This window comes from Fundulus heteroclitus, unplaced genomic scaffold (genome assembly GCF_011125445.2).
Source record: "Fundulus heteroclitus isolate FHET01 unplaced genomic scaffold, MU-UCD_Fhet_4.1 scaffold_86, whole genome shotgun sequence".
Classification (NCBI taxonomy): Eukaryota; Metazoa; Chordata; class Actinopteri; order Cyprinodontiformes; family Fundulidae; genus Fundulus; species Fundulus heteroclitus.
In genome coordinates this window covers 264863-276533 of record NW_023397318.1, presented here as the reverse complement: position 1 = coordinate 276533, position 11671 = coordinate 264863, and the positions used below count along the sequence as shown (strand labels likewise).

At 39.9% G+C, this 11671-nt stretch overlaps 1 protein-coding gene across 1 annotated transcript; it reads left to right on the top strand.

Annotated features, from left to right (window-relative positions):
* The first annotated feature begins 690 nt into the window (after positions 1-690).
* Positions 691-6530, top strand: cx43 (connexin 43). The gene is made up of 2 exons (XM_012856117.3): positions 691-862; positions 3160-6530. The coding sequence occupies exon 2, from the start codon at positions 3176-3178 to the stop codon at positions 4337-4339; it is 1164 nt and encodes a 387-aa protein (XP_012711571.1). The 5' UTR covers positions 691-862; positions 3160-3175; the 3' UTR covers positions 4340-6530.
* The last annotated feature ends 5141 nt before the right edge of the window (positions 6531-11671 follow it).

Below are 11671 nucleotides of genomic sequence, written 5' to 3'. Positions count from 1 at the left end.
CCCTTACCACTACGCTAGTGCATCTGAGATAGAAGCATCCAGTCCTGAATTTAAAGATTCAACTTGCCAGAAAATACTAGAGGAGGATCAACAAAAATCTATTAATCACTCTAAGAGTTTTTGACCTTCTCTCTTTAGTTTCACTATTTAAAGCCCATTTCACATAGGATGGAAATAGAATTGGCCAACACAACAAGCTGCTTTATACCAGAAGTATGACTGGTTTATTCAAACCAGTCATACTAAATCTAAAATCAAAACCGCTCATTAAACGTGCTTCAATCCGGATTTCCGGATTTAAAGCCCAATCACAAGGTGGCGCTATGCACTACTGAAGCACACAGTCCACCGCTTGTAGTTTGTCGAGTTGTTCTTTTTTTAAGGGATGATCAAGCAAAACTTTCCTTGTTCTGGGATTTAGTTTCAGAGGTTAAACCTTTTCAGGAAAATGCCAAACATTCCCTGAATGTCATAATGTGCAGAGACCGCTTTTCACTCTGTTCCAGATTAATCTTTCTCTCTTTCTCTTTGTCCACATTTATCGTTTTATACTCGGATAAAAAAATGTGGTTGCAGGCTGCCTGTTTGTGGCCCCTCACATGGAAATGGGCCAGCGGAGGGCTGTTAGACCCCCACCATCAGGACAGTGGCGCTCCTTTCTGGGGAGCTGCGGCCCCTCCGCCTCCAGCATTCAGGGCTTGTGTTTTGACGTAAAGATCAGGTGACTAGAACTTCTGACGGTACTTTTATAAGGGAAGTTTGAGGAGTTCAGCTCACTTTTTCCTCCGGATCCCCAACTTGGAAAGGAAGTTTTACCGTCGGTGAGGAAAGTCCCGCTGGGCTGCCTTCTGTAAGCCTGCAGGTAAGCGCAAGTAGAACCAAGGTTCGGGAGAACCGACTTTAGAAATAGATGAGGAATTTGTCAGGCTCCTGTCGCGCATTCAGAGCTGAACTAAATCCTTTTTAGATACGCTGTTTTTTCTTTTTATTCCTACCAAGCGTCTTGGAGCTAAATGGCCATCATTACAGAAGACGTGTCTGTGCTACTGGACATTTAAAGGGCTTCTCTTTGGTGGTTTATTGAAATATATGGCTGTGGAACAGATGAGAATGAGACTCAGCGGCTGAAGCTGAGCAGGAGCAGCAGGGGGTTAGGGTTCGCTTCTTCCAGCTCACAGCTCTGTGCACTGCAGCCCATTGTTCTGCCTATTTCTACATGACAGGCTCAGTCATGTAGAAAGTGGCGGGATGTTTCTACTTAATAATCCCACAGACAGTTTATTGTCCCCTGCTCCTCATTACTAGGAGCTGCTGGAAGCTGAGAGAAACGTTCAAAGAGCAGCTTTTTCCTGACTGGGAGACAACTTAATGGAGCTTCACAGCAATAAGTGAGAGCACCCCCCCTCCTCTGTACACTGCCGTGGTTGTTTTTCTAATGAAGGAGCTGGTTCTGTGTCACAACCTCTGATCGTCCTTTTTACCCCTCACCGCAGGCCAAAGGCTTTGACTAGGTCAAAGTGGGATGGAAACCCTGCAGTAAACTGCGACGTTAAACAGACTCAACAGCAGATTTTTTTGGGGGGCTGACTGGGTTCATTACAACACCTTTGGATTATTTTGAGGTGTCAGGGAACTCATGCATTTTCTGTTTTGACATGTACTTGCATGCACATAAATGTAGAAAATAAGAAATTTATGTAGATTTTCTTTCAATAAGTCTCAAAAGTGTACAGATGCTTTGGATGTAAAAACATAAGACATTTAAGGCCCCTTTCATATGTTCTTAGTTTAATTCACACAGGATTCCCTTTTCCAGCAGTTGGTTTTATTTCTGAGATGAACGCATAATAACAGGATAGGGCCTGGCAGTTTTTCCAGAGGAAAGACATGTGAAGGTTCTGTGGAAGCAGGAAGTTGATTTATTGCTTTCACACTGTGAGCAATTTACCCGCCCTGCCTAGTCTGCGTTGGACACACATCACAGTTTCTTTTTTAGATCTAACTATCTTGTACAACCTGATTAATAAAACAGGGCATTTGAGTTTTTCTCCAAGCTCACTGATGTTTTTTTTTATTTGTGTTCTACACTTATGTGACTTTTAACCTCCCTTCTTTCAAGTACAGACCCTGGCTCTTAGGCTTGCAGTGTTTTAAACTTTGGCATCTGAAGGGGAGACCCTTTTGTACAATAAAAATAAGTGCAGCGAGTTAGACTTTGGCAGCCATATTAAAACAGGTCTAATTCTCTCACATGATGGATTTGAAAGGCATGAGAACAAAAATCCTCCAGTAACTGTTGGATTAGGCACATGATTGTGATTAGGGCAATATGTTTTTTTTTGTTTTTTTTATCCAAGAATGGACCTGGAACATATTAGATCTAACTGGATTTCTACCGTTGCCATTCTTTAAAGGTTTAGAAACTAGACCGTCTAGAGGCTGCTGCCTTAGTTTGCCACTATAAAGAATAGGAGGTCTAATTTGTCGGACATAATCAGCTCTGCCTGTGTGCAAGGACAGAGTATCACTGATTCTTCATCCATAAGCTGTTATTTACACTCTGATTTACAGGTTTCATCATAGAGGTAGTAATCAAATATATCAGTGTATAAATCTCAGGAATGTTATTTAGCTTAATCATCCATCCCAGAAGAGTCTCTTATTAATACTGAGTCCATTTTGATCTTTGGGGATTTAGGGAATTGTTTTGAATCAGTTATTTAGTCTACTTGTAGAGTTTCTTTAAGTCATATTAGTGCAAGAGGAAGTCATTTTTAGGTCTAAAACACATCTAATGACTGAGAAAAGCTTTAAAAAATAATTTCTTAACATTGTGTCTGGTTTAGTTCTACTTCTAGTAAGCATCCTGGTAGAAGTAACAGTGCAGTGTTGCAGAGAAGGACTGAAAAGGGTCTCGTTTTCGTACTCCAAGCAATTGAATTATTTTGTGCATTGCCTCATCAAACACTGAATTTGATTCCGTCCTTCCCTTTTAATTCATTTTAATCTTGTTTTGCCCCCCCCAAAGAAAAACAAAGCAGGAAAACTATGACTGCCGAAGATCTTCTTCATATCCTGTCAAAATTGTTTTAAGCTGCATATTCCCTTGCATCATAATTTTCGCTTTACAATAACATATTGACAATTCTTATGTTCCAGCTCCCACTCCTGAAGAATGGGTGATTGGAGTGCTCTGGGTCGTCTTCTGGACAAGGTTCAGGCCTACTCCACAGCTGGGGGGAAGGTCTGGCTGTCGGTACTCTTCATCTTCCGGATCCTGGTGTTGGGTACTGCTGTGGAATCAGCCTGGGGAGATGAACAGTCTGCCTTTAAATGTAACACCCAGCAACCTGGTTGTGAAAATGTTTGCTACGACAAATCTTTCCCCATATCTCATGTTCGCTTCTGGGTCCTCCAGATTATCTTTGTCTCAACACCCACGCTCCTGTACCTGGCTCATGTTTTCTATCTGCACAGGAAAGAGCAGAAACTCAACAGAAAGGAGGAGGAGCTTAAAGTGGTACAAAATGATGGCGGTGATGTTGACATCCCACTGAAGAAAATTGAGATGAAAAAGATGAAGTATGGCATCGAAGAGCATGGCAAAGTTAAGATGAAGGGTGCCCTACTTAGAACCTACATAGTCAGCATTTTTTTCAAATCTTTGTTTGAGGTGGGTTTCTTGGTTATCCAGTGGTATATGTACGGCTTCACGTTGTCTGCAGTTTACACTTGTGAGAGGTCTCCATGCCCCCACAGGGTGGACTGTTTTCTGTCCCGTCCAACGGAGAAGACCGTTTTCATCATCTTCATGCTGGTCGTCTCTCTGGTTTCTCTGTTACTTAATATCATTGAGCTTTTTTATGTTTTTTTTAAGAGAATTAAGGATCGTGTTAAGGGAAAACAGCAGCCTACACTCTATGCCAGTGGAGGAACTTTGAGCCCTACCCCTAAAGAACTGTCTACAACAAAGTATGCTTACTATAATGGCTGCTCTTCTCCAACTGCTCCCCTTTCACCTTTGTGCCCCCCAGGTTACAAGCTGGCCACTGGGGAGCGGGGAACTGGTTCATGTCGAAATTATAACAAACAGGCCAATGAGCAGAACTGGGCAAATTACTCTACAGAGCAGAACCGGCTTGGCCAACATGGTGCGGGAAGCACCATTTCAAACTCCCATGTGCAAGCCTTTGACTTTCCTGATGATACACATGAGCAAAAGAAACTTCCCTCACCAGCAGGACATGATGTCCAACCCCTGGCTTTAATTGATGCCAGGCCTTGTAGCCGTGCCAGCAGCAGGATGAGCAGAGCAAGGCCAGATGACCTGGACGTGTAAACCAAGGTTTTGCCTCTTCAATGTCTGTCCAGCTGACAAAGTTACTCTGCAGGCAGAAGATCAGGCAAGGATTGATAGCGTATTCATTTGAAGGCTGGGACTAACCTCAGTCACAGTACTTAGCATAGACACTCCTTCTGAGAAATAATAAACTTCAATGAAATTTTAATATTTTTGTAACACTTTTTAAAAGGTACAGGTTGCATATATTTTGTCTCTGAATATTGCTGTAACTTTTCATAAAATAAAATAAAAAGATTAAGAAAATTTCAAGAGTCTAAATCAGGCTCACATTAAACCAATCAAAGCCTAATTTTCAAGTCACAGGCAAATTTTAAACTCTACTGACAAAAGCTCCAGAGTGTAGGCAAAATGGCTTTTGTAACAATAGCAGTGTGAATGTTTAATACTTGTGATTTATTAGACTCACTGACATGTCCCAGGCTCTAACCAAATATCTAGTGTGTCAGACATTTCTAAGTAGTTAATGAAGAAGGAGCTTGTAGGGTGGGGTCTTTAAGCTTCCACAGCTTAGATGAAAGGAAATGAAAGGAAAAAATGCAACCACAACAAACATGAGAAATAGGAGGAATGTGTCATTTGCTTGGAGGCAGGAGTACTGATGCTTCTCTGATATTTTCAGATGGCACAGCATTGTAAAAACACTGTACCTTACACACATTGAATATAGGATGTGCACTACCAGGTTCGGTAGTTTACACAGGGGAACATCCAGATAGCTCAGAACATGGTGTTATGTGATGTTTTTTAAACAGTTGCTGATAGTTACAAATACAAAGAAACGGTGAGGTGACACGTGCTTCTCTGCATTTGGTTGGTTATTAGTGTTCTGTTTTCGGTAAGAACGTTCCCATACTTTGATACATGGCATTTACACCATTGTGCTAAAGCAAGTGAGTGGAACATGTTAGTAAAGAAATTAGTAGGTAGATGGTAAGGATGATATCATGAAGCCATTCTTACAGAGGTGTTATTGCCTACCTACGCAGAGATGTTCTCATGCTTTGCCTTTTAACTTCATCATCCAATGGATATCTTCTATTGCTGTACTGTGATGGTATCCGCATTCAGAACTAAAACTTAGTTAGTCTTTGTCTCCTGCTCACAAAGAAAACATGAGTGTTTGGATTGTGCTTGGGGTATGTTGTCTTAGCAGTAGTGCTGCGATGTTCAGGAGAAGAAAAGAAAAAGCAAAACGCCTTCCTTTGCCCTGTATCATCTTCTCAAAACAACACTCCACCAATTCCAAACAGCGGTGTTTATTGAGAATAAAAACTTTTTTCGTTTGTTTTACTTCCAACATTCTCCTTCACCAGATATTAACTCCTAAAAAAACTTTGAATATTATAGTATTTCATGTTTTCAGACATGTTTCATATGTCTCTTGTTTTTGGGGGTTGGGGATGAAAGTGGCAGGAATTACAAACATAATGTTGCTTGTGGGTTCCTGAAAGAAAGGCTTTATTAGACTTTATTATCATCGGTAATTTAATGAGCAGCGTTCTTATTCTTTTTTTTCATTACTTTGTCGGTAGTATTTAAAAATGTGTTTTAGATACTAAATGAATGTTTTTTTCCTTGTTTAACTCATTGCTGCTTGAGTAATAGACATGTAGTACTGTACATCAAGCTAACTGTATCATATTAAAAATGTGAATTTTTTTGAAGACTGGTCATAGATCTGGGCTAATATTTAAACTTACCTTAAATCCAAATCTATTTTTTAGTTTTGCAGCTGTTAAACACTAGAGGAGCCTATATTTGTGGACATTTTTGCAATTTAGTCTCATTAATTTTATGTCAGTTTATAATTTTGTCGGTACTGACAAGGATCTTTTCAGCTACAAAGGCATTTGCACTGAGATTTTGCTGTTAAAAGATGTAACTTGATGCAACATGTATGTGGTGAGTTTTCTGATAAATATATTACTAATTTATTCTAGAACGCAAAGCTCAACTCAATGTAACAGATAACTGACCAATTTTAAGGAATTGATTTGCGAGAAATGTTTTCCACTTTGACTGAATAAAAGCAAACATTTGCAGCGTTTCAGACATGTTTACCCAGGGGATCTGCTATTTTACAACGTAAAAGTGATAATGGAATAATGCAATTTATTAACTGCATCTGTGAATTGCTATCTTAATCAATAAATGTTTTCAGTCCTCATCCCTGGTTGAACTGCTATTTTTTCAGACTTTCAGGCCGTCAGTTTTACAATTTTTTTTTTGCCATTAGAAGGCTGTTTAAATTTCCACAGTTTTCAATTCAATTGCGTTCAATTTTATTTATATAAAAATTGATGCCATTAAAAATAAAATAATTGGCATCCTCCCAAACATGATTACCTCGTCCTCAGTAAGTGAGGCAGCATTGGAGGAATCCTTAGAACCTGCGCAGTGTTTGAACTGTTTAGAAGCAGTAGAGCTTTCTGAGCTATCTAAAATTTTAGCTTCATCTAAACCTTCTACCTGTATGTTAGACCCAATCCCAACCAAGTTGTTTAAGGACATATTCCCTTTGATCAGTGGCACTATTTTAGACATGATTAATCTATCCTTAGTAAATGGATATGTACTACAGGTTTTGAAAGTAGCTGTTATTAAACCTTTACTTAAGAAACCTTCTCTTGATCAAGATGAGTTAGTAAATTACAGACCTATATCTAATCTTTTCTTATCTAAAATTCTTGAGAAAGTAGTTGCTAATCAACTTTGTGAACATTTTCAAAGTAATGACCTACTTGAGGAGTTTCAGTCAGGCTTCAGAGCTCATCATAGCACTGAAACAGCTCTGGTGAAGGTCACTAATGATATTCTCATGGCCTCAGATAATGGACTTGTGTCTATACTTGTCCTGTTAGATCTCAGTGCTGCGTTTGATACAGTTGATCACAATATTCTCCTACAAAGACTTGAACATACTGTAGGGATTAAGGGGAAAGCATTAGGCTGGTTTAAATCTTATCTGTCAGACAGATTCCAATTTGTTCATGTTAATAATAAATCTTCCTCAAACTCTAGGGTCACCTGTGGAGTACCACAGGGTTCAGTCCTTGGACCAATTCTATTTACTATATATATGCTTCCGATAGGCAAAATTATCAGACAGCATGGGATTAATTTCCACTGTTATGCTGATGATACTCAGCTATATTTATCCATAAATCCTGATGAATCCAATCAATTACTTCGACTGCAGTCATGTCTTGATGACATCAAAAGCTGGATGACTTTAAATTTCCTGCATTTAAATTCTGACAAGACCGAAGTTTTAATCTTTGGGCCAGAGTCCTCAAAAAATAAAGTTCTTAATCAATCACTTAATCTGGGTGGCATTAACTTGGCCTCTGGTAATAAAGTAAAAAATCTTGGTGTTATTTTTGACCAAGACATGTCATTTAAATCCCATATTAAACAGGTTTCCAGAGTTTCCTTTTTTCACCTCCGGAATATCGCCAAAATTAGAAACATTCTGTCCAGGAGTGATGCTGAAAAACTGGTCCATGCATTTGTTACTTCAAGGCTGGACTATTGTAATTCTTTACTATCAGGAAGTCCACAAAATGCAGTTCAAAGCCTTCAGCTGATCCAAAATGCTGCAGCAAGAGTTCTGATGAAAATCAACAAGAGGGATCATATTTCTCCAATTTTAGCTTCCCTTCATTGGCTTCCTGTTAAATCAAGAATAGAATTTAAAATTCTTCTTCTAACGTATAAAGCCCTTAATAATCAAACTCCATCATATATCAGAGCTCTGATTACCCCGTATGTTCCTAACAGAGCACTTCGCTCTCAGACTGCAGGTCTGCTGGTGGTTCCTAGAGTCTCTAAAAGTAGAATGGGAGGCAGATCCTTTAGCTATCAGGCTCCTCTCCTGTGGAACCAACTCCCAGTTTTGGTCCGTGAGGCAGACACCCTGTCTACTTTTAAGACTAGGCTTAAAACTTTTCTTTTTGACAAAAATTATAACTAGTGACTCATGTTACTCTCAGCTACCTTTATAGTTTTACTGCTATAGGCTTAGGTTACTGGAGTATATCAGGATCTAATTTTCTCACTATATTGAGTTCTACTGTTCTTCAATTATGCATTATGTGTTGTCATTTCTGCTTTAACTTTCTGTTCTCTCTCTTTTCTCTTCATAGTAGGTACACCTGGTCTGGCGTTCTGTTAACTGTGACATCATCCAGAGAAGACGGCTCACCTGCTACTACCATCTAATGTAGAACAGATTACTAGATCAATGTGTGCTTCTGTGCTTTTTTGTTTCTCTTGTTGTGTCTCTGTTCTGTCTTCTGTAACCCCAGTCGGTCGAGGCAGATGACCGTTCATACTGAGCCCGGTTCTGCCGGAGGTTTTTTTTCCCGTTAATGGGTGGTTTTTCTTCCCACTGTCGCTTCATGCTTGCTCAGTATGAGGGATTGCAGCAAAGCCATGTACAATGCAGATGACTCTTCCTGTGGCTCTACGGTTCCCCAGGAGTGAATGCTGCTTGTCGGGACTTTGATGCAATCAACTGGTTTCCTTATATAGGACATTTTTGACCAATCTGTATAATCTGACCCAATCTGTATAATATGATTGAACTTGACTTTGTAAAGTGCCTTGAGATGACATGTTTCATGATTTGGCGCTATATAAATAAAATTGAATTGAATTGAATTGAATTGAATTGAATTGAATATAGCGCCAATTCATGAAACATGTCATCTCAAGGCACGTTACAATGTCAAATTAAATCATATTATACAGATTGGTAAAAAAATTCCTATATAAGGGAACCAGTTGATTGCTTCAAAGTCCCGACAAGCAGCATTCACTCCTGGGGAACCGTAGAGCCACAGGAAGAGTCATCTGCATTGTACATGGCTTTGCTGCAATCCCTCATACTGACAGTGGGAAGAAAAACCACCCATTAACGGGAAAAAAAACCTCCGGCAGAACCGGGCTCAGTATGAACGGTCATCTGCCTCGACCGTCTGGAGGTTACAGAAGACAGAGCAGAGACACAACAAGACAGACAAAAAAGCACAGAAGCAAACATTGATCCTACATTAGATGGTAGTAGCGGGTGATCTGTCTTCCCTGGATGATGTCACAGCTAACAGAACGCCAGACCAGGTGTACCTACTATGAAGATAAAAGAGAGAACAAAAAGTAAAAAGCTGAAATGTCATTTCAAAGTAATGCAATGCAATATATATATATATCTATCATTCATACTTGGGTGGCGCACATAATAGGAGAGCCATTAGCTTTGTTGCTTCACAGCAAAAATGTTCCAGGTGTGTGGCTCTTCCCTGGCTACTCTAGAGAGTGCCTTCCCACTGTCCTACATAACTTGCATGCTAAATTAACAAGGCATTCTAAACTGACTGCAGGTATAACTAAAAGTGCAGGGTAGCTCATGTCTGGCGCATGTCTGACATAAGCCCAGCTTCTGGCCCCTGTGAAGAATAAAGGTGCTTTGAAAATTTATATTTAAATTTATACAGCATATTAATTCTTTATCAGGACCAAGATGTGGGCTCATGCCTGATATAGACAGTTATATGCTTTACCCTTTGAACTAAAGCAACTTGTGGCCTAATCTTTGAGACCGTGTACATTGAACAAGGCGGAATTATTTCCAGCTTAATGTTGTGTTCTTTGTCTCCCATCTTTCATAATATACCCTTCTCCCCAGAATTTGATTTATGTAGGAAAATACTGTTTGACAGCCTACTGAGTAAAAAGAAGGCCTGAACCATCATACCTAAATGTGCTTTAGCCCATATCAATGCAACGTAGGCGCATTTATTACAGAAATCCATCTAAAGCATATAACGACAAATCTTATTGGAAAGACTGCTGAGCTCAACTATTTCCAATCATGTTTGACATCTCCACAGGCCACAGCTTTTAGGTAACATTCCTCACATGCCAGCTGCCACTTGCTATTACTGACTGCTGTGGGTCTAAAAAATGCATTAACCCATATCAGAGACATTTCAGTAACTGCTTGGTTATGTGAATAATGGACTTTCATCAACAAAGAAACATTGTTGAAGTGGTCAGGAAATGTACATACACTACAAATCTGTTTGTAGTGAATCCTAAGGATATTGAACCTGCATGCAATAATTATTTGAGGAATTAAACTGTTATGATTGTTTGAGAAATTGAAGATGACTGCATTACAATATATGAAGTAAGTAATATATATACTTCTGTCTGCCAAGTGTTGTTACATAATGTTACAATGACCTACTTTCAGAATAAGAAAGAGGATTTAGTTCCATCTTTGGTAATTTGGTGTTGTTTCCTGTGCCTCCAGAAACATTTAGTTTATTTTCAACCATTGGATTATGTACACATATTGCCAAATGTATTTGCTCACCTGCCTTCACTCACATATGAGTTTAGGTGACATCCCATTCCTAATCTATATGGGTTCAATATGATGTCGGTCCACCCTTTACCACTAGAACAGGTTCAAGTCTTCTAGGAAGGCTGCTCACAAAGTTTTGGAGTGTTTATGGGAATCTTTATTCATTCCTCCAGAAGTAAATTTGATCAGGTCACATACTGATGTTGGACGACAAGGCCTGGCTCTCAGTTTCTGCTCTAATTCATCCCAAAGATGGTCTATCGGGTTGAGGTCAGGAATCTGTGCAGGCGAGTCAAGTTCATCCACATCAGACGCTGCCATCCATGTCCTTATGGACCTTGCTTTGTGCACTGGTGCACAATCATGTTGGAAGAGGAAGGGACCAGCTCCAAGCTGTTCCCACAAAGTTGGGAGTATGGAATAATCAAAAATGTCTTGGTCTGTTGAAGCATTTAGAGTTCCTTTCTCTGGAATTAAGGGGCCAATCCCTGCACCTGAAAAACAACCCCACACTATAATCCCCCCTCCACCAAACTTTACACTTGGCACAATGCAGTCAGAATATGTCGTTTTCCTGGAGAACGGCAAACCCAGTCCATCAGATTTCCAGATGGAGAAGCGCAATTCATTACTCCAGAGAACGTGTCTCCACTGGTCTGGAGTTGAGTGGTGGCTTTACAGAAAATTTGTGACCTCTTTGCACTATCTGCTTCAGCATCTACTGATCCCGGTCCGTTAGTTTAGGTGGCCTACCACTTCATAACTGAGTTGTTGTCGTTCCCAAACACTTCCATTTTCTTATGATCCAGCTGACAGTTGACTGCGGAATATTTAGGAGCGGCAAAATGTCATGACTAGATTTGTTGCACAGGTGGCATCCTATCACAGTTCCATGCTGGAATTTCCTGAGCTTCCCCCCTCCCCCCGCAGGCAAAAGT

Bases quoted from the DNA above. Each gene is read 5' to 3' on its own strand.
- cx43 (XM_012856117.3), top strand. From the start codon at position 3,176: ATGGGTGATTGGAGTGCTCTGGGTCGTCTTCTGGACAAGGTTCAGGCC.